The sequence below is a fragment of the Syngnathus typhle genome, linkage group LG22 (genome assembly GCF_033458585.1).
Source record: "Syngnathus typhle isolate RoL2023-S1 ecotype Sweden linkage group LG22, RoL_Styp_1.0, whole genome shotgun sequence".
NCBI classification, from domain to species: domain Eukaryota; kingdom Metazoa; phylum Chordata; class Actinopteri; order Syngnathiformes; family Syngnathidae; genus Syngnathus; species Syngnathus typhle.
The window spans coordinates 4,326,472-4,351,839 of NC_083759.1; the positions used below are offsets into that span (position 1 = coordinate 4,326,472).

The following is a 25,368-nucleotide window of genomic DNA, read 5'->3' on the forward strand; positions in this document are numbered from 1 at the left end:
GACATGATGCTAAGAGGAAAGGCTCCTCAGAAGCAGAAAAATAAAAAATAAAAAACAATTGGGGGGGAATCTGACTCGGGTTCCGAGCAAGCACAATTTGACACACTCATCCCACCTGTGTGTCCGGAATCGCACTCTTCCAGATCCTCGTCATCACTAGAGCATTCGGCTGATGAAACTATGTCATCTGTTGTCTGTGGAAACACAAATGCAAACAAACACACACAAACACACACATATAAACACTGAGTAAGTTTTAAACAGGAATCGGTCATTTCAGTGGAGATACCTAGCTAGCTATAAAATAAGATGTAAGATGATGGATGGATGGATGGATGGATGGATGGATGGATGGATGGATGGATGGATGGATGGATGGATGGATGGATGGATGGATGGATACAAAGATAGGTCACCAAGAAAAACATTTAGGATGGAATTAAATACCATTCACAATCAAATTTAAACATGAAAAATACAGTATACAATAAATACAAAAAAAAAGGTATAGTGACAGAGAGAAGTAAGAATTGTTAATTTATTAGATGTGGCATTGGCGGGTATTGGGTATGAGTGCATAATTAACCCATGCAGCTTTTCTTTGGTGAGCCTTTTATGGGAAGGGGCTTGAAAATCTTCTGTTGACTAAAGACTGGGAAACAGTTGAGGTTATTTGTCCACCTGTCTTGACTTTGACATTCAACTTTTTTTTATTTATTTTTTTATTACCCACTTCTAACACACACCTTGCCTACCTACACTTAATGGCCTTCTCCTTCTCCCTGCAACAGTCCTATTTCTTTTCATCTTTTGGAGGGGAAAACCAAGAAGGACAAGATTGGAGGATGTTGGTTGTATTTCAAGCTGTGCCGAGCAGTCACTGTTTATTAGAATGAATCAGCAGGGTAATAAAGCAGGTGCTGTCACCGAGCAGGGTTATGAAATCAGAACACTGATTGAGTTTTGCAGTGGTGCTGCGTGCATGGGGCTCTAAATATCATTGGCTTTGACAGAATAATGAAAGGCGCACCCCCCCTTAGCTCAGAATGCTGCTTTGAAAAGGTCCGCCTGAAGAGCATACTTGAGATGTGGATAAGGCATATTCCAAATATTTCATATTCCCAACATGTAGGAACATGTTTGTGCACACTTTACACCTAATTAAGTGCACAGGCATTAGGAGGCTGGAAAGTGGTCCGTTTTAGCAAAATTGATGGAAATTACAGTCCTCTGGTAAAAACATTATTTATTGAAGCCGCATTATGGGTGTAAATGGCTTGGTTATTGCTTGTTATGATGATGATGATGATGATGACAACAGATGTGGGCGGCGAGGACACAGACATGAAATGGACACTTCAGAGTAACTTCCGGCAATTTCCACCTTGTAAAATGTCATCCTCCTTTGCATTAATCATCACCCAAGAGGTAGCTTTCAGTTTCAAACCGGTCAGTGACCCCTTAAACGCCACGTCATCTAAGTGGCTGATTGCGTTTCTGAGAAAATAGCTTTCAAGTGACATGTTTGACATTTGCAAGCCGGCGAGATGTAAGTCCATTCATCTTCATGAAACGCATGATGCATCTATGCCTCAGGGGTTGTGATTGAAGCGCTTCTCATGAAGGACTGAAGGTGCGTTTGCCTAATACAGAGCTAAGGAAGTGACATGCAAAAAAAAAAAAGCCATAGACTGATATGTGTGTGTGTGTGTTGAGAAGGGAGCCTACAGTAGCAGAGCCGAATGATGTGGTTGGCTAACAGGACTACAAAAACTGATTTCACAGCTGGGGAAATCCAATTCTCTAAATCTCCATAGCGTAGAGTAGGATATACTCTAGTAGCAAAAAAAATTGTTTTGTGTAATTATTCGCCTGTAAAACTGTTATTCCAGGTAGCGGCATTTACACAAATATTTTCCTGCAAGCTCTTTTTCTGGTCCAGCACAAAGCAAGTTCCATAAAGTCATGCTTGGATGAGTTGAGTGCGGGTCAACTTGACCCCAACCCCATAAAAACCATACAAAAAACATTTCCTTGTTTGTTTATACGGAAAAATGGCAGATATTTGAGGTGAGGCATTTATTAATGTGAACAACAAAATGCATATTAACAAATTTAGACATAAAATATATTCTACAACATATGCTATCTACTGTGACAGAAAGCAGGACACGCGCCTGATTAATCTCGATGACATCGTTCGAGTCGAACACCACAAACAACACAACAGCAAAATCAATAAATAACCAACCCTCATTAAAACAGCTTTTACTTCTGACTGCTTCTGCACATCAACCAGGAGGATTCCTCATGGGATCAATACAGACAAGCAGACAGACAGCCTTCTGGAACATCAGTCACAACTCAAAGATCTTATGTTCACAGCTGAAAGAACTAGATCCGCCACCACAACAGCAATCACACGGAAGATGGATCAAGGCAAAAATAGCAAATAGTTAACATTCCCCAGTTAAACTTCTGTCCAATTAAACAACAAAAATAATTAAATTTAATAAAGTCACATATCTTTGCTTTACTAACATAAATTAGCTGCATGCTAACAAACAATGCAAACTGTCATAGACAGGCTAACCATTTGCATCAGTGCTACGTTATAACCCTTTCAGGTACTTGAGCACAAATGGTGGTGCAGCACATGTAGACAGAAAACAATCCAATGTATTTATCCTTTGCAATAAATGACTTAGTGAGTTTATTTGGGTTAATTGTGAAACCCTAAAACTCGTGACAATATTACCATGATTGAAGATTAAGCTATTTTAAGCAGCATGTTCTTACAAACTTCTTTGCTTGGGATTAAGTACCGTATTTTCCGGACTATAAGGCGCACCTAAAAACCAAAGATTTTCTCAAAAGCCGACAGTGCGCCTTATAGTCAGTTTGAATTCCTAAATTTAAACTGGCTCGAAGCATTGAGTCATGAAATCAATCATAAGTGGCCCGCTGAAGACTATGAATCATGAATCAAAAAGACTATGGAGACTTATTTTGTGATTATAAAGTAATTTGTTGCGTCTGAAGTTGAAATAAAAAAGATAAAATGGAGAATGATTTGGATTAAAAATCTGACATGATGCATTAATGGTGTGCCTTATAGTCCGGTGCGCTTTATATAAGGACAAAGTTTTAAAATGGGCCATTCATTGAAGATAGTCTGGTGCGCCTTATAGTCCGGAAATTATGGTAGTAATAGTAGTGGTCATGATGTCACAAAAAAATATATTATTGAAAACCCTTTGACAGCTTCTGACGCCTCAACAGTATCATTTTCTCCCTTGGGGTCAATAAAAGCAATGTAAAGGCTAAAACTCTCCAGGCTAACAAACATGACATGAAGTATGAGTATGATAGCGCTGTCTGGGGAGGCGAATAGGAGGAACACAAGCACAGACTATATTCCACTGAGTCATATCATCATGGAAGTTGCTCTTGAACACACCACAGTCATAATAAATGACCTTCAAATGCTTTTCTGCCCTAAAGGGTGAAGGAAACAGAGAAACAAAAGCCATTTGAGAAACAACACATTATAGAAGCCCATTACTTCTTCCATCATACCCAATTTGGTTTATTTACAATGGCAGAATGCCTGATGGCTAAAACTGTTGTGTGTGTGTGTTTTACTTGAGCAGATGAGAGGAAAAGAAACGAAGAACCAAGACAAATCAATTTTCCTCAAGCGCTTCATCCCAGCAGACAGTTGCCATGGATATGCAATATGGTTACACGTTGAGAGATCAAAGTGACGACGGAAAAGCAAGGGCAAATCACAGACACGGTTCAAAGCAACTTCTTAATATTCTCTGTGGTGCCGCTTCGTCACCTTGAACTTTTATATAACTTCATACAGACATGGCTAAAAGCATTCAAATAAAGGACTAAAAACTGACTAGATTTATTTATGTCAATGTCTTTATGAAATCAATCATAAGTGGCCCGCTGAAGACTATGAATCATGACTCAAAAAGATTATGGATCATTATTTTGTGATTATAAAGTCATTTGTTGCGTCTGAAGTTGAAATGAAAAAAATAAAATGGAGAATGATTTGGATTAAAAATCTGACCTGATGCATTAATGGTGCGCTTTATAATCCGGTGCGCCTTATATATGGACAAAGTTTTAAAATGGGCCATTCATTGAAGGTGCGCCTTATAATCCGGTGCGCCTTATAGTGCGGAAAATACGGTACTTTCTAACTATCCCACTTCTTCCTGTCCCTCTACTATCTATTAGAGGTTTATGGACAGTGTGTTGTACTTGTTATCATGTTCAATCTCAGTTTTGGCAGTCTGACAAGGCACACGCTTGTATTACACGGCAAATCAATGGCACTGTGCCCTATTCTTTATCTGTCACACTGCCTGTCCATGTTCTTCACTCGGTGCCAGATAAGGAAAAGTTCTAAGAATGATGGAAATGGCATCACAAATTGCGAGATGAAAAAAAACTGTATATATTTAAATGAACAATTTCAAAAATAATAAAAAACCTTGCTCCTGTGCCAAGCTACTTATACCCTGCAGATTATAAAATTGTATTTAACATTTAATATTTATTTTCATTTAATAATAGGTCATAATGGCCCGCCAAAAGAAGCTATGACTACAATGCGGCCTGCGAAAATGAAGAGTTTGACACCCCTGATTTAAATGAAAGGTGTCATGTCCGTGGGTCAAGTCAAACATTCCAGTATCAACTTGTAGAGCCAAATCCTCAAGTGTCATGATCTCCTAAACCAATTTTTTATAGAGAATATACAAATCGGGCGGTTCAATGCGACGAACAAACTGGAAAAGACAAATAAAGCTAACAAAAGATCGCTCAACCCCGCAGTGTCGGTTTCAGCAAAACTGGTTATGTGGCGATTATTTCTCTTTTTCTCAAGGCCAGACCAGGCAGCACAGCAAGGGCTGCTGGCACACAGAAAACTCTAATTGCCCCGAGGCCAAAGGCAGCCACTTTCAAACAGGGTCGTTCATCTTCTCCTGAAAAAGGAAATGGTCTTCGGCCCTGATCCTTAATCACCCCCCTGCCGCAGTGTACAAGGTCATCAGGGAAGCCTTGCGCCAAACAGACTTACTCACAAACTCAGTGTATGCCAGAAACAGACAAGTTGAGTTCTACATTTGATCAAACGTAAAACCTTGCTGTTATTAAATATATAAACCACTGTAAAATGACGGCAGAATATAATGCCTTGACTTGAGTGCATTTCACAATATGATTTTCTATTTTATGTACCAGCATTGCTGAGTGTGTTAATGTAAAAATTCGTATTGCTGGGAAATTTGTAGTCACAGTTATGGATGTAAAGTAATTTGAGGCACAACTTGCATTATACTTGTTTGTATGGTTTTCTGCCACTGCCAAAGAATATATAATTAATGGTATTCAAAGAGAATTTATTATTACAGTTTGTAAAAAAAAAAGTTTATTGGCTTGCTTGTCACAATGTGTGAAATGGAAAACCAATAGTGCAGTTTTAATCTTGCACTTTCTTCTTGTGGGATCCGCTCGGAGCTTCCTTTTCAATCCTTTTCACAATTTCTCACGGTGAACGGCAATTATGACTTCAAGGGTTCGATATAAAATCAATGAAGGCGTTTTGTAACGGCTGATGCTGGCAGCTTCACGCATGGGTCCCTTTTGGCTTCAACTTAATGAGTGCAAATCAAATTAATGAATTCATATCCTGTCTTTTTAGCAGATGAAAATTGAAATGGAGTGAAATTATTGTATTGTTTACTAAAAACTCGGGGAATAGTAAAATTTATAAGCGAATGCAATAAGCACACTTATTTAGGTGCTGCTGTTGGCCACAGCTCACACCAAGTAACTCACAAGCAGTGGCACCAAGTGTTCTCTCTATTTTTGGATTTGAATCTATTCTGGGTGGGTTTGGAATTTATCCATCATGAAAAGAAAAAATAATAACTGCAACCTACCTATCAGCTTTATATAACCATTGAGATTAACATGTAACCTTAACAGATTAGTCTGAAACGCTTTATGAGGTTGAAAATAGGATTAAAAACATTGCGAAACCATAAAGAACCATATAATAGCGTTAACAAGCCACATATAAACCATCTGGTATTATTTAAATATATACAGAATAGCAACTGCAATGTATGAATAAAATAACAAGAAAAAAAAAATAGCTGCTTCACCCAAGCACACAACATAGTGCAAATAAAAATTGAAGAATACTCGAGTTAAAACAAAAAGATGGTTATCATCCCATTAAATCGCTACTAGCCAAAGGAATGTAATGTTCATATAAATGGTTAGAATTGCAGTAGGGAAAAAAAAAAAAAAAGTTCAATTGAAGACCAAAGAGAAAATAGGCTCTCATTGCAAATTCCTAACTTGTGTGAAAAAGCTTAGCATAGGATTTAATAAATGACTGTTCCACTTGTATAATCCATGTAAGTGTGCTGGCACCCACTGTGGGTTCAAATGTCATCTGTTCTTAAAGAAGAACCTGAATTTTAAATTGTAAATCCCCCCCAAATAACATGCAAGGGGGTTACATAATCCACAATTATTCCAAATGATACGTCGCATAATGACCGGGACAATCTCAGCCGCTGAAGTGATATGTTCCGTTTAGCTGCTTTTATCCATTTGTATCATGGCAAGTCAACACTGTCTATTTATTCAGGCTTATCTTAATTGGACACAAGTATAAAATTTCGCACTAGCTGGAAACATCCCGCTTATATATGACGTTTGACGCTCGTCGGGCCAGAGACCTGTTGCGCGAGTTTCAGTTGACAAGACAGCAGGGTTACATGCTACAAATGACGCGGAAAAAAACATTTCCTTTGGCTCGATACAAGCTGTGAATGATGTCGGAGACATCCATTACAAAAGCCCCTGCGGTTTAATCACCCTGCAGTGAGCTGTTGGTGCCCTAACACAAAGCGAGAAACTATCACGATCACACGAGAAGATCAAACCAGTGGAATTCGAATTATTTATCCTACGACATCATGTATGAACGAATGGAAAGGTATTAAGAGCCACTATTTAATTCGCTTATATGATGTCGTCATTTGTTTTTTTCTCTTCGAGGACCAAGTGAACACGCCTGACCCTCAGCTAAGCCATAGAGAGCAACAGGAAGAAAATTAAATGTATGTCCCCTTGGAGCGATCATTAATTAAGCGTGGGATTGGCTCCTGCCACCCGACGCTCATTGTGGCAATCCAAAAAGGAGTTGAGGGATTGGCTAAATCTCACCTGAGAGACAGAAGTGAAGTGGACTGAAAATAGATTTGCAAACAGAGACCAAAATGTCTGTTTCGGTCAACACACATACCGTATTTTCCGCACTATAAGGCGCACCTTCAACGAATGGCCCAGATATATACATTTGGCCCGCGGGCCGGACTTTGGACACGCCTGCTGTTGTGGCTCAATATTGGTCCATATATAAGGCGCACCTGATTATAAGGCGCACTGTCGGCTTTTGAGAAAATTGGAGGTTTTTAGGTGCGCCTTATAGTGCGGAAAATACGGTACATAAATATCAGTGATGGTGCATCTTGGTTATTGAATTTTGTGCTAGAAGGGTTCTTTAAGGCTGAATTTAAACAATATGGTTTAAAAGTCATACAAAACAGATTTTTTTTCTTGCTTTGCACCAGTGGTCACAATAACTGGACAAGTGGAATGTTGACTTCTTACCTGAATAGTGGGTGGCGAGCGTTGTTTGCGAGTGGTGGTCGTGGACAGGGTGGTGGTGGTCTCGATAAAGGTCGTGGACATCTCGGGGGGTACCGAGGTGGTCGTGCGTGCCCCGCCCCTACTGGCCGGGACATCTCCCACCAGGCGAACGCTGCCGTTCACCTTGATATTGACGTGGCCTTCGGCGGCCATGTTGAGAACCTTCAGGCCATTGTAATAGAGGCCTGAAAGCTGACCCTGGTAGGGTCGCTTGCGATCGTTTCCACCAATGGAAATAGTTGCTTGGGTGTTGAAGATAGTGAGTTGCCGCCCTAGGACAGGAGGAGGTTATATAGATAAAGGTTATATAGATCAAGTAAAAAAAATAATTATCATAACTAGGTGGTCACTGAATGAATGTAGAATGTTCAAATGGTGTGAGATGATGAATCTGCTTTTGTTTTTTAAAATAGCAAAACTACAATAGTTAACTACTATTATTTTAAAAATCTACTCACTGGACACTTCATTAAGTATAATTGCACAATTGTATAAAATTTGTGTCAACCTTACTTAATTACATCTCATATAAGGGCTAATGTGATTTTATTTTAATATAAGAATAAATCTTCAAATGATATTTTGTTAGCTTCTTGAGGTATACCTATTGAATGTCCAGTGAGTGTACCAGCCTTAATGCTATTCAAGAAAAAAAATGTATGAACTCTCTAATTTTGTCTCCACAAAATTGTGAGCTCATATGATAAAAACTTTGACAAATAACTGTCAGGTGTCAAGCTAGAAAAATGAGCAAAACACATTCACAACGTGTTAAATGAAAAATTCATTAAATACTGTGGGAAATGACACCATCCATTCATTATGAGATGAAAATACACGGACTTATCCAAGATATGTGTAGGTTGGCAATTAGAAAGCTCATTGGTATTATACAAGCTTGTCATGGACATGATTGGGAACACAGAAGGAGGAGGGGTCACAAAAATGAAATAGCACATGTGCAATCATGCAGGCAGTAGCACTTAATGGTATTTTTTTTTTAGACATGTTTTAGCACTTGTTAAAGGGACTTTATAATCAAGTTATATCGGATTTCTCCAATTAACTTTATATGTTGTTTATAATGTTGTTATGGTGAGTCATGAACATTATTCAGCTAAAAGAAGTGTTGAGGGAGTGAGTTTTTTTTTTCGAAGTCATGATTCTTAGGATTTATTTTCCCCCCATTCGCTGCCCAGTCCCTTTAACTGGTTCCAAGGATACAAGCAAAGTTTTAAATGATGACAATGACAATGAGAGCTAACTCAAAAATGGAGGAAATGGCAAAAAAAAAAAAAAATGAAATTCAATATTTTACATGTTTTTAAAGGGTTTAAGGGATGGTTTTCCATTCTCTGAAGTCGGGAACAAGTTGATGGAATGGGAGCAAATCAAAAATGTGCACTGGAGAAGTTGGGTAGAGGGTTACCTTTCTCCTGAAGCCAATCTTCTACTGGCCGGGTATATTTGAATGGGATTTTCTTATTTGCCATTTGAATGCGCTCAATGTCGCTGTTGCCTTAAAGTTTAACAAACAGTTTGAAAGGGTTGGCAAAACACAAAACACATTTATACAGTGGTTTAGAAGAATTTTATCTTTGTTTATTTTTATTTTTATAAAATATTTATGCTGTTTTAACCAGGTATCTTTTGATTGTTATTATTTTTTTAATTTACGTTCAAAAATTCCACATCAGATGAAAATACATTCACGGAGATTGATTAACCTGCAAGAATAAAGTACGTATTAGAAAATCACAAAATACATCTGGAAAATAAGACAAACAGCAGTTAAATAGGTAGACATCCATAAACAATCTTCTGAAGCTAATTGGAGGTAATCGGGCGCTAACTCCCACTGGACACCACCTGCTTTTAAATCTCTCTGGCCACACATTAATAATCATCATCATCAGATAACAAAAAAATACCATATTACCAAAACATGTTTTGGAAAAACAGTTTTTAAACAGGTGTAGAAATCTTGTTATTCAATTGCAAAGTATTCTGTCAACTCCAAGAAATGACAGCTATGCCGCTAGCTTGGTCTGTCACCCGACAGACACACTTTAAGGTGCACTTAAAAACCTCAAATTGTCTCAAAAGTGCGCCTTATATATGGACCAATATGGATTCATGGATGAGGACTAATTTGTTAAAGTAAGCTTTACGTGTTTATTTTGTGTGTTGTGTGATATAAACGTTTGAGCAACGTTGAGTTATTGATATATTGTTATTGTTTTCACTATTTCGAGTGTTACTATATTGTGAGTGCATTAACGTTTGAGCCACGTTGAGTTATTTCTCCTATGCGCCTTATAATCCGGTGCGCTTTATATATGGACAAAGTTTTAAAATGGGCCATTCATTGAAGGTGCGCCTTATAATCCGGTGTGCCTTATAGTGCAGAAAATACGGTACTTGGAATTTGGTCATCCTCATACTGTGTCAGTGCCTTTCCTTCACCAGGAATAAAAAGGTGTACAAATGAACTCAAACGGGTGATAATTTAAAGCTAAATTACTTTTTAAAAGAGGACAGGTTGCTCTTCACACTATTGGAACAAATCAGTGAAGGCTTGCCAGGCATTGCTAATGTTTCAATATAGGTGCAACGTCCTCCAATATTGTTCTGGTAGATTAATGAAGCGATAGTTCCACTTGGATTGAATATGGCACACGATAATTGTCCTGCTAATGAGGACGATTTCTATTTGGTTATTTGAGAATTGGACAAACCTTGCTAATAAAAATGGGCCTTTGTTACAGAGTGGCTAAGAATGATTCCTGTGAATAGATTGTGAACGGGGAGGCTAATGCTAAGTAATTGCATAAGTGGTAACTATTAAAACATTCAAGGTTAATTAAAATTATGGATGTTTCATCTGTTTATTTGTTGTTGTTTTTTTTTTAATACAAATATTTCAGCAAATATAGATGTTTGAAAAGTGCCATGTGTTGTAGGTTTGGTTCCGCGCTTGCTCCATCATTTCACAGAGGTGCCATCAAAATGGTGAAAAATGGCCTCTGTGACAGGCTATAGGCATTCTGTCCGATTGGGGAAGATGAGCACATTTGATGAACTGTGGTCCTGTCTAAAGCTGGATATTTGCCACCATCGGTTATATAAACACATCGTAACGCCCAACCATACCTTATTTTAACGATACCTTCACTTTCTCTTTTTTTTACTATTTGGAACTCTCCAGTCAATCATCCATTCTACTGTGCATCACATCTATTTCCTTCACTTTCTGCTTTGAGTGCAATCAGCCACCCTTGCATATCTCAGCTAAATATTTTTCTTTGTTTGTATGATTTCTCGATTGCTGTTTTGAAATCATCCTATATACACTTTTTTTTCTTTGAATTTAGCCCAATCTGACCTAAGCATTTGCAAGCGCTGATAAATCCACTTTAAGCAAACCCCGATGTGATATCCAATTAACACGAGATCATCTTCAAAGCAAAAACCTTACTATGACAACCAAACACCTCTGTCCTCTATTTCCAACCAGGGAGAAGAGGCGGGCCCACCATCTGGTAAGAGTTTGTCGAGCATCCCCCAGCACCCCGTGGAGCCTGCCGCCTTCACGTTTAACACAGAATGTCAATCGATGACGCTGCATCACAACATGTAACTACTCAAGAGTTGCTTTTTACAACGAATAAAGGCAAGAAAAGAATCAATCACTAACTGTGTAATTACTATCAGTGACTGTTCCACAAAGGACCTGTGCCAAAGAAAGAAAATAAATTACAATGCATTGAGGTGGAGAATATCAATTTGAGCACTTGGATGATTTTAACGATTAAAGGATTAACGTCTTTGCCGGTGTTTTTTTCCATGTGAGGTCCGACTGAAACATTCATCAGCCTCTCCGAGTGGGCATTTAATGGAATATTGAGAGGTGTTGGAAAACAACCACAGTGCATTGACACGGAGGGCACTTTGAGATAATTAAGAAGGTTGGTGGGGGTCAAACGGCTCTGACAAATTAATGGCTGTTGAAAATGGAACTGAGGAACAGATAAACCGATGTGGTTATGACTCGTACTCATTAATTGGTTCAACCCAAAAAGGCATGCTGCAATGCTGTGACTAAGACCTAAGACCAGTCTATCTGGTCGAAGAAAAACGGAGGACAGCCAATGGCAAAAAGAAAGCGAGCGACAGAAGGAATTAACATCACCTGCATGGCTCTGAACCAAACTACAAACAGTGTGCCAGGTCACGGCCAAGGGAGGACGGGGCCCAGTTGGTGGTGACGGCACGCAAGTGGGAAATTGCTCGAAGCATGTTGCGATTACAAGCAGACAAAGGATAAACTTGTTTACTCTTGGTGTTTGTTATGTTACAACTCAATTTAGTTTAACAGATGTCCTTAAATCTGCCTTCACTCTCATTTTTATCCATCTTGCAAGCTGAGGAGAACTTCACAGATCCTCATCACAGAAAAGCCAGAGCCTTTGAAACCGCTATTTGATGACCCTGTTCGTATTCTGTGATCGTGCCGCTCCCGTTACGAAAGACCCAGACAGCTGCTTTATCTGACCTAAAGGCAACTTCTAACGTCTACTGCTATCGCCTTGCTCGCTCATGGAGTTTTCAGTCCCCTTCCTGAAATGATTTGGTTATATGTTGCGCTGGAAATGCTCGGAATAAGATTCGGACATAGGATACAATAAAACCCCAAAGTATGCTTATTGCATTTTACAAGGAAAGGGTAAGTTGCATGTTGATAGGTGGCGTCCAGTGATTTAAAATGAATAAACCTCCACTAAGCCATGAAGGAACGACCATAAATAAAGTAGAGCATACCTGAAGGAAAGTGCTCATTGATTGGCCAGTTGTCCACCTGTAATGTGGCATTTCCTCCATTCCTGGTGAATCGAACCAAATGGTATTTGCCATCATTTACCGCTGTCGTAAGCTCCTTAACACTGATGTCCACCGTCCCAATGTTGAAGGTCACACCGACTTTCCCTTGCTCCTGGAAAAGAATCAGAAGGGTGGAGAAATGATCAACAAACTATTGACCACTCCGCAACAAAAAAAATATTCCAAAGGCAGGGTGGTTTTGTTTTCATCCCCTGCTGGGAATCTTTGTTTAATTACATCCTTTTAGAAGTCAGAAGCTAAGGGACCGTTTCTCATGACAAAAAAAAAAAAAATTCTACAAAGGGGCAGACATGTTAACTGATCCACAGGGACTCTGTTTCGGAGTGGCTAACTGCTGCCAAGCAGACCCCGACAATATTAAGCTGCACTAAAGGTACATGTCACAATTTAAAATGACATAACACTTAAACCCGCCGACCCCTATTTAATGTTGAATGCTCTTTGGTATTTAATGAGGCCAACGTTCCATATATCTAACCATTAGAGTCCATTAGGCTTTACCTCCTCTTATATCAGTGTCTAATATGATATTATAACCATCTGGTAGTTAAAAGGAACTGTCACTTACAGTAAGAAAGGAAGTCAATTATTTTTCATACTAGCTAATCGAAAGAAAAAATAGTATTGCACACATAGTTTTAGTTTTATACATAATTTGCAGGAGTTGAGATCAATCAGACAGACAGACAGAAATCATTTGAAGTACCGTATTTCCCGCACTATAAGGCGCACCTTCAATGAATAGCCTATTTTAAAACTTTGTCCATATATAAGGCGCACCGGATTATAAGGCGCTTCTTCAATGAATGGCCAATTTCAAAACTTTGTCCATATATAAGCTATATCTATTTGGCCCGCAGGCCGGACTTTCAACACGTCTGCTGTAGTGGCTCAATATTGGTCCATATATAAGGCGCGCCTGATTATAAGTCGCACTGTCGGCTTTTGAGAAAATTGGAGGTTTTTAGGTGCGCCTTATAGTCCGGAAAATACGGTACACAGTTAAAGGCACTAAGTCTTCAAAGTGCAGAGACCAACTGTACATTTAATACCTCGATCGTACTTCAAATCTAAACAATGCTACTCCATTTATGAAGAAGAGGATGACATGTTATTACAGTGCTGTCACAATCCTAATGCAAGGCATGACGGACCTTTTCTTCTATCTGGAGATTAAGTAATAATGGAAAAAGATGTCAGTGAGATTATAAATGGATGCTTAATTTGAGCAGTGGTTCTATCTACAGAAATGGACACATGCGGACAATAAAAGCAAATTGTGCTTAAAGGAAAAAAGCTCAGTCTTTGCATCCTTCCCATTTACTGAGTGGTCTGTCCCACTCCCACACCTCTGCCCTCCCACACTGCACCAATGTTTGATTGACAGATCCAATTACACTTTTTATTGCCCCGTCGCTAGAACGCTGGGCCAGAACTTGATTGTCTCAAGAGCAACGTCTTTTGTTCCTTTTAGTGGAAAAAATGATGGCCGCTAATCAAGCCAACGTAGGGCAAGGACAAAGTAAAATGGATTGCAAACAAACAGAAAACATCATCTTAGCTAGTAACTTTGGAAGGAGAAAAGTTGACAACAAAATTGGGAACGTTTTAGCTACGATGATTAATAATGCTAACAATGACGGATTGTTTATATTGTCATGCGTGTCTAATATTGTGACCACCAGTGAGTGTTTGCTTTAGCCTGTTATATTCGGTGTAACAAACACTGACGCATGTAATTTCACTGAGTAAACCCGACATCGGACTGCTTTGAGCTGGCTCTGACTTGTTGGCACAAGAAGCCTCGGTGGTCCCACGTGACCCGACACACACTGTCATTAGTAATCAGGCCCGGCGCAATCCAATTCAATGGCGATCAATGCCTCCGACACATGGAGTGCCGCGGGCGGAGTGAGAAAGAGAAGATCAGTTAAAGCTGCGCTGGCCGATCCTTCAGACAGCCATCTCAGCTTTTAGCAGACAGCCACTGCACAGGGATGAGCTGCACACAATGGAGTCCATCCCCCCCATCTCACTGAATGGACCTTTGTGTAAAGGCACAAACCCTGATACACAACTGATAGTTGCTTTTTTTGCAGCGGTGAAAAGCTGACAACACGAAGAAGTAGTGATCACGAGAGTACATGCCAGATATCCTCAAGGAGACCATGGATTGATGGACTTTAAGGTCAAAAGCATGTTATTAAACTGGGCCCCCCCACACACACCTCTCCCCCAATTCCAAAAGGTATTGCATTGCAATCAAACCTAGATTGAAATCTGGTATGAGTTGTAGCAGGATGACTCCAGTGGATCTATATTAAGTCTCTAGTGGGCAGGAAGGAAGATGTGATATCAAGAACGTGAACATTCAAACGTCCCAGGAGGAAGAGTTTGGGTTACATATATAGCCAGAACCTCCTTGTGTGGTCAGGGGCCCATCATAACCGGATAACGCTGGCAGTGGAAGTCTAATCAATAAACCCGACAAGCTCAGACAAAGTGCAGCACAGTTGGATTGATGAACTTGGCGGCCTTCGCAGTGTTAAAACTATTCATCTTGACTAATTGACAGAGGTGATTCATAGAATGAACAGTGGTGCGCTATATTGCGCCATCTACGAACAACACCACAGACACATCGAGCCGCCATATTGTGTTTTTACATCCTTGAATTGATGTCGTCCGAATTGACAAAAGCGAAAAGTCCATTTATACTAAGAGCCTGTCTGTGTTCAATATTTATAATATAACAGCCTTAATTATGAAAACCTTGGGGAGATATGAAATGAATGAATGAGCCATTCAAAATGCATTCAAGAAACTAAAGTAACAATAATAAAGGTGAAATATGATATTTATTCAAAGCCCAATAGAATTTTAGTGCTATTGAAACAAATGGTAGAAAATCATACAAGTAAATTAGGAAATATTTTTGGCAAAGACAAGACACAAAAAATGGGAACACCAAATATTGAACTTTACAATATTGCTCCATTTAAGATCTCAAAGTGGGAGCTTGGTAGGCCCATTTTACGCAAACAGTGATTAATGTGAACTAACATGGCTTTACATCATATGCACTATTAAAACAAGCACTTCTCACATGAATGATTGATTACAAATTTCAAACATTCATTCACTAATTGTCTGCAGAGCTACAACATTTGATGTGAGGACAGCAGGCGCCCAGGTTTTGCTGCCTCTAAAATATTCAACACACCTAAAAGAACCAACATGAGCACGCCAGAGAGCACCTCCAACTCGACTTTACTTAGCTGTTAGGTAACCTCCGAGCGACAATAACGTCAACGCCCGGGGTGCCAGCTAGTGTTAGCTCAGATTGAAGAGCAAGAATTATTGCATTTTTAATACAAACACAAGCAAGCATCGGTAATGGCTTTGACTCGTGCACTCGGGCTCAATGTCAAAAGCGAGAGGCTCGCACTTTGATCCTGCGCCACCGAATATGAATCACACAGGGTCAGCCTTATCAATTATTTACAGCCATTCTCTCTTCATTTCCTGTTTGTCTGCTCTTGTGGCTGTAACTTGCTCTGACACTAATGGCGGACCGCCTGGTGAAAACATTTATCAGTGTTAGAGCAGAGGCCTCTCCAGCGCTACATTATCACTCTCAGCCTTTTTGGAACATTCCAGTAGTGACTGTGCGCCGATCTTAATCCGCATTAACTTACTTTACTGTACGTGTCTTGGCTGCAAGTGAAGTCCTTGAAGAAACTTTGCTTGTGGAGTCCGCCAAAGATTTCAAGTGCAATTTACTTTATCTTGCAATTTTTGTCCTTTGCAGCCATGTTTGTTTGCCTCAAGTTTTGTGTGCACATGCTTTATCTTTTCATGAGCCCATAAATGCCTGAGCTCAATCTCAGTATAATTTGCCTCTTTTTTTAATTATCATCACCATCCTTCCAATTAGCGCCTCGGCAGCAAAGCATTATCCTTTTCAACACGCGCTAAAATTTGACAATTACTGTACAGTATTCTATTGAACCAAAAAAGTAATGATGTGATTGTCAGAGAAAAAAGCAGGTTGCAAAGATGAATGTACCGTACTTTCGGCACTATAAGGCACACCTAAAAACCTTTTCTCAAAAGCCGACTGTGCGCCTTTTAATCAGGTGCGCCTTATCTATGGACCAATATTGAGCCACTACAGCAGGCGTGTCCAAAGTCCGACCCGCGGGCCAAATGTATATATCTTATATATGGACAAAGTTTTAAAATGGGCCATTCATTGAAGGTGCGCCTTATAATCTGGTGCACCTTATATATGGACAAAGTTTTAAAATGGGCCATTCATTGAAGGTGCGCCTTATAATCCGGTGCACGTTATAGTGCGGAAAATACGGCACAAGTGTTTTTTCTGGAGGGGAAATGATGATAGTGGTGAGGTGACAAGAGGTAATGTACAGAGAATTGAAAACAAAATTGAAACAGACACTCCAACACAATCCTTTTAACTTTTTGTTCTTCCTTCCTTTCAATTTGTCGTCTATAGTGCGCTGGAGATGAGAATCATTTTATTATGATTTGAAATTAATTTATTTGAAGGCTTTTGGAGATAACATCAATTTGTGGTTAAGCACTGCTGCTACACAGAAGAGACTTCAATGTAATGTCAAAAATTATGTGTAGCATATTTTTCTTAATGTAACTCATTGCATTATTTGTGCTTAGTCATCGCCTCCCTCATCTCATCGTGTTAAGCCTAAATGGATGTAAAGCAGCAGCATAGGCTGACTTGCTTCTCCTGTGGCGAATGCCCACACGCCAATCTGAGCACCATACGGCATCGCTGTGCAGCTAGGAGGTTGTGCCAGCATGACGCTGGTCAGCGGGCCAAGTTTCACTTTGCATCTATTTACATTATTTCATATTCATAAAGGAATCCCTTGCTTTAAAGCTGCATTTAAGTCATCGCCCTGATGACTTGCTAATGTACGTAAACATTATTATTTAAAGTTGGCTTGCTCTTCATGTTACACCCTTTAAAAGTTTGGGTTTAATATCCAATTCTAGTTAAAAATTGCACAATTATTTTTGTACAAAACAACACAACAAATGGTTGTGATTTTTGCAAACCAACCCAAAGTTGGGTCAATTTCCTGTGTCGGTCCATTTTTTAATCTAGCAGTTTCAAAGGTGAATGATATCTGCAATTTAAATAGATTATATTAATTTAACATGGATATTTTTTCAAGTGTGAAGAGTTGGTGACACTACAGTATGTGGGATGAATCTGTCAGAGTCCCTCCTGGTGAACAGCATGGCACATCTCAGCAGCTGTCTAAATGTATCACTTTTGTTTTGAATTTGTTCCACATTAATTTGAAAAGATGGATTATTTACAGACTTGCTGATAAATTATATATAAAAAGATCCCACACACAATGGAAAGGCAAACGAGAAAAATATTTGCATTAACAATATTTGAATATGTAAATAGTGTCTCTAATAACAGATTTTGGAGAGAATGTAGGTCACTGTAATTCAAAGAACATACATTCAAATGGCCTATTTTGTGACTACGTTAGACATTTTCAGGTCATCAAACTATACCTCCTCTAAACTTCAATTTATGTTCTTTTTCGCAACATTCTTCCAGGGCGTACTTGTCCTTCCTTGTCAGTTATTCCTGCGGTTTTATTTTTTTTCACTCAGTGTGTCATAAAAGGAATTATTTGTTATGAAATTAATTGGCTCACAAGTAATAAGGCACCGGGCGTTTTTAAAGGCAATTTCCTTGTTCATAAAATGAAAGTGATGAAGATAAGCACATATCACAAGGCTGAGCAGATAGCGCTCGTTGCTGCTTGGCTCGTTCCCATTTCACAAGAAAGTCTGCAGAGAGGCGGTATGAAATGTGATTGCAATGCAAGTTGATGCCAATGTCATTAGAAATACCATTAATGCTATATCAAGCGCTCAAAGTGATTGATTGTGGCGACGCCGCGTATGGTGGCGATTGTGTACGTAATTCGTGTAAACAGGTTGGAGTGCAAAATGTTCAAACAAGGAAAAACATAAATGAGAAAGCATTGTGTCCTGATTATTGATGGTGATTTCAAGAACCAGATTTTAGGAAAAATAAATAATGTTTCAAAAGATCTTTATATTAAGTATGGGAAATTGTTTTTAACCTGTAACGGCATCTACATTTGGGACTAGCTTCACTTCTGTTATTCCATTTGTGTGCAGCATAACAGCTAAATGCTGCTTCACCGTGTTTGCTGTTTTTGTGCTGGCAGCGTGGGTTGAGTTCCCACTCGAGGATATTAAGAATGGTTGTTTTTCATCTATACTGTATAAATGCCCTGTGATTGAGTTCCAGATGACCACTGTGACCCTGAACAGGATAGAGAACATTATAGATTCATAAATTCATTCATTTGATAAGATAAATGAAATACAAACACTGAAAGAATTAGAGGCTATTTTTTAGCAGCTATGATTTATACACTACGCAATACATTTTACAAAATAAAATAAAAAAAATATTAAATAATATAAATATAAATCAGATGTTCAATTGTTAGAATACCATTTACATGAACAAACGATGTTATTATAAATCTAGCAAAAACAAAAAACACCTAACACCACATATAGTGTATATTTAAAACATGTAAACGTTTTCAAAACTCAAAATTAATCCTCATTTTAATTTGATTATTTATTCGTAAAATATTCTTATAAAAATAATAGGTCACAACCAATTATATCACGCGATAAAGGTCACGAGGGAGAACCACCCGCCCCTTTATTTGTGGTGGGAATCCCCAAAACAGCCTGTGGACGGTGTCCGATGAAAACGTTTTACTATCCGTTTTCCTAATCGAATCGACTTACTAAGTGACTTATTTGACTACTCAGTGGTAACCATACCATACCAGGTACGTGTATCACCCATCAAATGTTTTTTCAAATGAGCGACTTGTTTTTAGCGGAAAGTGTGTCGCCCATTTAGCTGCAGCGCGTGTTAGCCAGCAATGCTAACAGTTCCGCTTTCCTTCAACCTGCTCGGCTACACCGTGATTTAAATCCGATTCAAAAGCGATCATCAAGCGATCCAATAAATGGTAAAACGAACCTTAGCGCCCACAGTCGTAGCGTGCGATTTTTTTCCCCCAATCGATCAATTTCGATGTTTGTTTGACCGCTACCAGGCCCTCGGTAAAGCACGTTGTCGTCGTCGTTGTTGTTGTTGTCTTTCCACCTTAGTCCATTTGTGTTTTTATCAGAATAACAAATAGACTTGAACTAGCATGTCGAACGATTAACATTAGTTACGATTATTTCCTCACTGATCCTTTCACGCTATCATTTCGCACTTAAAGTAGTTAGACAAACAAAATCTGTTTTTTCCCCCTCCACAATAATTTGATTTCTCCTCGTTTGTCTTAGTTTTGTTTGAAAATTTACATGATTAGCAGAGGCCTCATTCTGCAGAATACACATGCATCATTAAATTTACATGTTATGCAATTGCAGTAACCCTCTTCCAGACCACCGAGATATAAAAATGTCCTTTCTAAAACATCCTCAGCAGGTTTTTGTTGCATTTGCAGCACCAACATATTTTAACACATCTTGCACATCACATAGTGTTTTTTAAGAAAACAAATCCTAGTTTCAAAGAGGCTAGACAGGAGTTTACTTTCAATCATCTTTATTCTTGTAGCAAATGTTTTGCACAGCTACTAACTACATTATCTTATTCTGCCTGTTTATTTTGCACGTAATCACACAGTTGACCACTAGATGGAGTAAGGCTATTTATAGTTTGTGTAGTTTTTGCAGACAACTATACAAACCACAATGTTTTAAATATTCCAGTAATATTTTTGGACTATACAATACCTGAAATATTATCAGTATAGGATTGTCATTTCCATATGCCATTTTACTCATTTTCTTAGTCTCTTGTCATTAAAGATGGAGTCAGCCATGGATGACTTAAGCCGGGTGTTGCTGGATTCCCAGGAAACATTCAGTGATATCTGGCAAACCTAGTAAGTATTTTTTAATTCTTCAAAGTTAATATTTGACAACGTGAAAACAGACTTTTTGCTTTCTACACCTAGCATGGAAAACCCTGCTCATTCTGTTGAGGATAACAGGGCACCCGACATCCTGCAAGTAACGGTGCTCAGTCTACTTTTTCCTTGTTTGTAAAACTTAAGTATTTTTATTTTTTTTTTAAACTCTTGGACCTCTTCACACAGCTCAGAGACTCGCAAGGGGAATTTGATGCGGAACTCTTTAACATTTCGATGGAGCAGCTCGCCAACGAAGGCGTCCCCCCACCGGCGTCCACTGTGCCGGTCGCAACAGACCATCCCGGAGAATACGAGTTACTACTCCGCTTCCAGAAGTCTGGAACTGCCAAGTCGGTCACATCTACTGTAAGTTTCAGGTTTAAACCTCTACGGTTAAAAGTACGTTATAATAAATATATTTTCTATCAGTTTTCTATGTGTTTGTTTGCACAACAGAGTGCTGAATTATGATTTGAACGTTTGGGCGCCGCACCATTCTTACTTTTTTTTCATTTTTATTTATTTATCACTCTACGTGTTCAAACTTGATGACATGATTGCTTACACCCAAACTTGCTATTTTTATTTCTTTTTATTTTATGGTTGGTGTGACTTTTTCAGGCAGGTTGGCCAAGAATTTTCATTTTGGTGGCACACTAATTTTAAAAATTCCCAAATCTTTTGAATTTTTCTTTTTAAAAATCACTACAATTAAAATAACTTCTATTGATGCTATTTCTGGCATAAAAATGTAAAATAAAATCGTTTTATATAAAATGTTTAATTAATTCTTTACCCCCAGCTCACGCCTACTGCTACGCGAGTCTGCATGGGGGGTAAAATGCATCTATCAAATCGATATATATATCTTAAATTAATAGTTAATTTTACAAGATTTTTGTAATACTCACAGTATTTTCAAATATAAAAACACTTTTTATTTTTAAGTTTAATGGCATTCTACTTTGACGCTTCCACTGCACAGTGTGGTGGAGTGAAACAAAAGTTTGCCGCCGAGGTCCGTCATCCAGTCTTAACTCGGGCTAGTTTTGAAGACAAACATTCACCAGTTAACTATGTGAAACATATTGGACAACTCCTTTTTATAAAACTAAAAATCTTACCTCGGTATGCATTCCAAACCGCTCTTTCGTTTCTCTCACTCATTCAGGCTTTGATTTTTCATTCATTCTTGTCAAATTAGTTCGCTCTTTCACGCAAGAGCCAATGGCATGCTTGTGACGCAATCACAAAGCGTTCTGGCTGGCCCTTTTTGTTTTAGTTAGGCTGATTTGACCCCAAGTGTTCCCACCTTTTCTCAACTCCCATCTTGGACTCTATAGCAGGAGCTGAACATGACGGGACATGTTCCCCTCCTATCTGCAGCACACAAAGGGTTCAAATGGACTATGGCATGGTAAAACAAATATGTTGTGTGTCTCCTGTCAGTTTTCCCCGATGCTCAACAAGCTGTTCTGCCAGGTGGCTAAGACCACCCCGGTGGAAATTCTGGTGGGCAAAGAACCGCCGGCGGGTGCTATCCTCAGAGCCATGGCGGTCTACAAGAAAACGGAGCACGTGGCCGACGTGGTACGCCGATGCCCCCACCACCAAAACCAGGATAGTACGTCCCAGCAATTTCTTGAACTAATTAAGACATTTTATTCCCAAATTGGGAATTGTAAAGATATTTATTTTATTCATCCATCGAATTAAATCTGCTAAGCAATTTGTTGGAAAGCAATGTTTGTAAAATAATAAGTGTTGGATTGAGTTAAATTATCAAGTAGCTGATGATGATGATTATAATTTGATTAAAAAAATTTTAAAAACATTTTGAATTAAATTAAATTATCAAGTAGCTTAATTATAACTTAACTATGTTCAAACGTTAAAAATGATTATAATTTGATTAAAAAAAATTAAAAACATTCGGAATACCATAGTAAATCTCTGCAACCTAATTTTTTTTTTTTTTTTTAAACTTCTCTGAAACATGATTGGTGTTTTACCTTTACACATAAATTTTTAACAAACACGCCCACCGTCGATAGAGAATTTCCTGCTCATTTTGACTTTTAATCTTGAGACCTAATTCTGTGAGGCTTCCGCCAAGTTTTTCATCCAAATTAGGTGTCTAATAAGCAATTCCTCTCGTTTTTTTGACACTTTAGATTAATAATTTGTAAAAATAACAGACTGATCTGTGAAAAAAAAAATCATCCAGCCACAGAATACCGCACCCACCTGATCCGAATGGAAGGCAGCCAGAGGGTGCAGTATTCCGAGGACCCGTACACCAAGAGGCAGAGCGTGACCGTTCCCTACGAGCCCCCCCAGGTGCGTCACAAGTCTCAACTTTAACCACAACTTTCATGCATATAAAATGTACTTTGTTTCTTAGTTGGGCTCTGAGATGACAACTATCCTCCTCGGCTTCATGTGCAACAGCTCCTGTATGGGTGGGATGAACCGAAGGCCAATCCTCGCAATTCTCACTCTGGAGACCCCCGAGTTGGTGTTGGGCTAGGTCCCTCCCTATCCTCTCAATTCCTCATTCATTACAGCCGTTATTATTCTCCGTCCTTCCCAGGGGGCTGATTTTGGGCCGCAGGTCTTTTGAGGTACGCATTTGCGCATGTCCCGGCCGGGATCGCAAAACCGAAGAGGAGAACCACGGCAAGACTAATAACGGCACCAAGCAAACTAAGAAACGAAGTAGGTGTTCAAAATGGGTTGAGTCTGTCAAACAAAGCTTCTTGAGACTTGAACATTTTTTACTCTCGTGCATAGAGAGCACCACAGCGGCGGCCGGCGCTCCGGTTAAAAGACCCAGTTCCACGTCCAGCGTGGTGGAAGACGACGAGGAAATTTTTCATTTGCCAGTAAGTTACCACAAAGCTGAAATTTCAACGTCATTATTTTCTATTTCGCAAACCTTCTATAATTCCCCCTGCAGATTCGAGGACGGGCCCGTTATGAATTGTTTAAACAATTTAATGAGGGCCTGGAGCTGCAGGACAAAAAAGGGTAAGACATGTCCTTCAAATAACGGAGCATTTTTATTTCATTTTAAAGTTGTGAGGTCATATTGGCAGGTTCCAAAGCTGGCCTTATTTGGCAGGACTAACTTCGCATTAGTAACACCAGCATAAGTGCACCAAAACGTTTGACCGCAGTTTTACTAATTAGCAATTTTCTAAGTACAATTCCACACAACGGGTCATATAGCCGTAAAAGGTTTCACGGTCAAACCTGGAAGTTTTATTTTATTATTTTTGTGGAGCAATTTTCCAAATCAATTACTTCATTTGGGAAGCAATTTTCTAATTTTGTGGCACAATTGTCTTTTTCTAGGGACCTCCAGGATTTTCCAAACAATAAAACAATCTAACAAATGAACATTTGCTTTTCTTTCTAATATATTCAACAGTCTTTCTTAAATGGAGATTGTATGTAGCAGCAAACTATTTTATTTTTCGATGCAAATTTTTGCCTTAACATGATGGCTCATAATTTATCTCAGAATTACTTAATCCAATGCTATATGGTCTTAGAAATACTTTTATTTATTTTAACTTTGCAGAAAAAACAAGCCAAATGCGGTGGTGGACCAGGACACACCCATGCCGTCTAGTGGGAAACGAGTCATGCTGAAAGAAGAGCGCAGTGACTCTGAATGAAAAGCCGGAACCCCCCCCTTGGAAAAAAACCCAATAATCCAAAAGTTTTAATTTGTACTGTTATTTTTTTATGTCTCATGTAATCATTCCTTTTAGTTTTATTTCATTTTGAGTGTCATCGGTTATTTTATACTGTAGTCAAGTGGTCCCCAACCACCAAGCCGCGGGCCGGTATCGGTAACGCACCCAGGCCAATGAATCAATACTGCCTTCTAAATTGATTCATCGAAAAAAATCGAAGTGCTTTAAGTTGCTGCCAGTTCGTGATGGGTTTGAAGTTAAAAAAAAAAAAAAGTTGGGGACCACTGCTTTAGTCTAGTATGGATTAAGGTGCCCATTTGGAGGATCTCTTTTGTCAAACATGTTTTTCCATTAAATGATATATCATATGGTGTTTTTACATTATTTCTGCAGTCTACATACTTGAATTTTTGCAGAATTGCAAAAAGGTCAAAGGTGCTTCGCAAAAAGATGCAGGTGAATTTGTGAATAGCAGGTGGCGGTTTATTGTATTGCATTTGACAAAATTAAAGAAAGCAGGCTGATGGTTAATTAATTCATTTTGGTTGTATTGGTTAGAAATAATTAAGTCAGATTAATTGGCATAATATAAAGAATCCTTTCATTTAACTCAGAGCGGTCGAACTCTTGGCCCTCCGTGTAATTATATTTGGCCCACTAAGACAAATTGTGCATCAACTGGTCTCAATACTAAAATTGCAAATTGTCTCCACCTTTAAAAAAAATAAAGCATTTTTATTAACATTCATCTTTTTTAAAAAATGTAACAGTTCTTACTAGTCTCTAATTTAAGTTATTGTGTAACCTATACTGTATATAATATGAGACGTTCATACATTTATGTATTTGGGTTGACAGTCATAACGGCCCTCCGAAGGAAACTGACTACGACTTTTCCTTTATGTAAACCACACGTGTCAAACTCAAGACCCAGGGGCCAGATACGG

The 25,368-nt window shown here is 38.8% G+C and overlaps 2 protein-coding genes across 3 annotated transcripts in view; one reads left to right on the top strand and one right to left on the bottom strand.

Moving 5' to 3' along the window:
• The window catches only part of LOC133146487 (neurexin-3b-like), a 143,362-nt gene that overhangs the window by 11,911 nt on the left and 106,083 nt on the right, over nt 1-25,368 (bottom strand). For both annotated transcript variants that reach the window (XM_061270285.1, XM_061270283.1), the window contains 3 exons: nt 12,577-12,748; nt 7,717-8,027; nt 116-194 (listed from right to left, as the gene is read on the bottom strand). In XM_061270285.1, the coding sequence (XP_061126269.1) occupies nt 116-194; nt 7,717-8,027; nt 12,577-12,748 (562 nt within the window). The remainder of the gene's footprint in view (nt 1-115; nt 195-7,716; nt 8,028-12,576; nt 12,749-25,368) is intronic.
• LOC133146513 (cellular tumor antigen p53-like) lies at nt 19,423-24,789 on the top strand. Its single transcript, XM_061270326.1, has 11 exons — nt 19,423-19,571; nt 20,614-20,690; nt 20,763-20,823; nt 20,904-21,083; nt 22,167-22,341; nt 22,945-23,057; nt 23,122-23,231; nt 23,311-23,435; nt 23,511-23,602; nt 23,677-23,747; nt 24,304-24,789. The coding sequence occupies exons 2-11, from the start codon at nt 20,614-20,616 to the stop codon at nt 24,398-24,400; spliced, it is 1,101 nt and encodes a 366-aa protein (XP_061126310.1). The 5' UTR covers nt 19,423-19,571; the 3' UTR covers nt 24,401-24,789.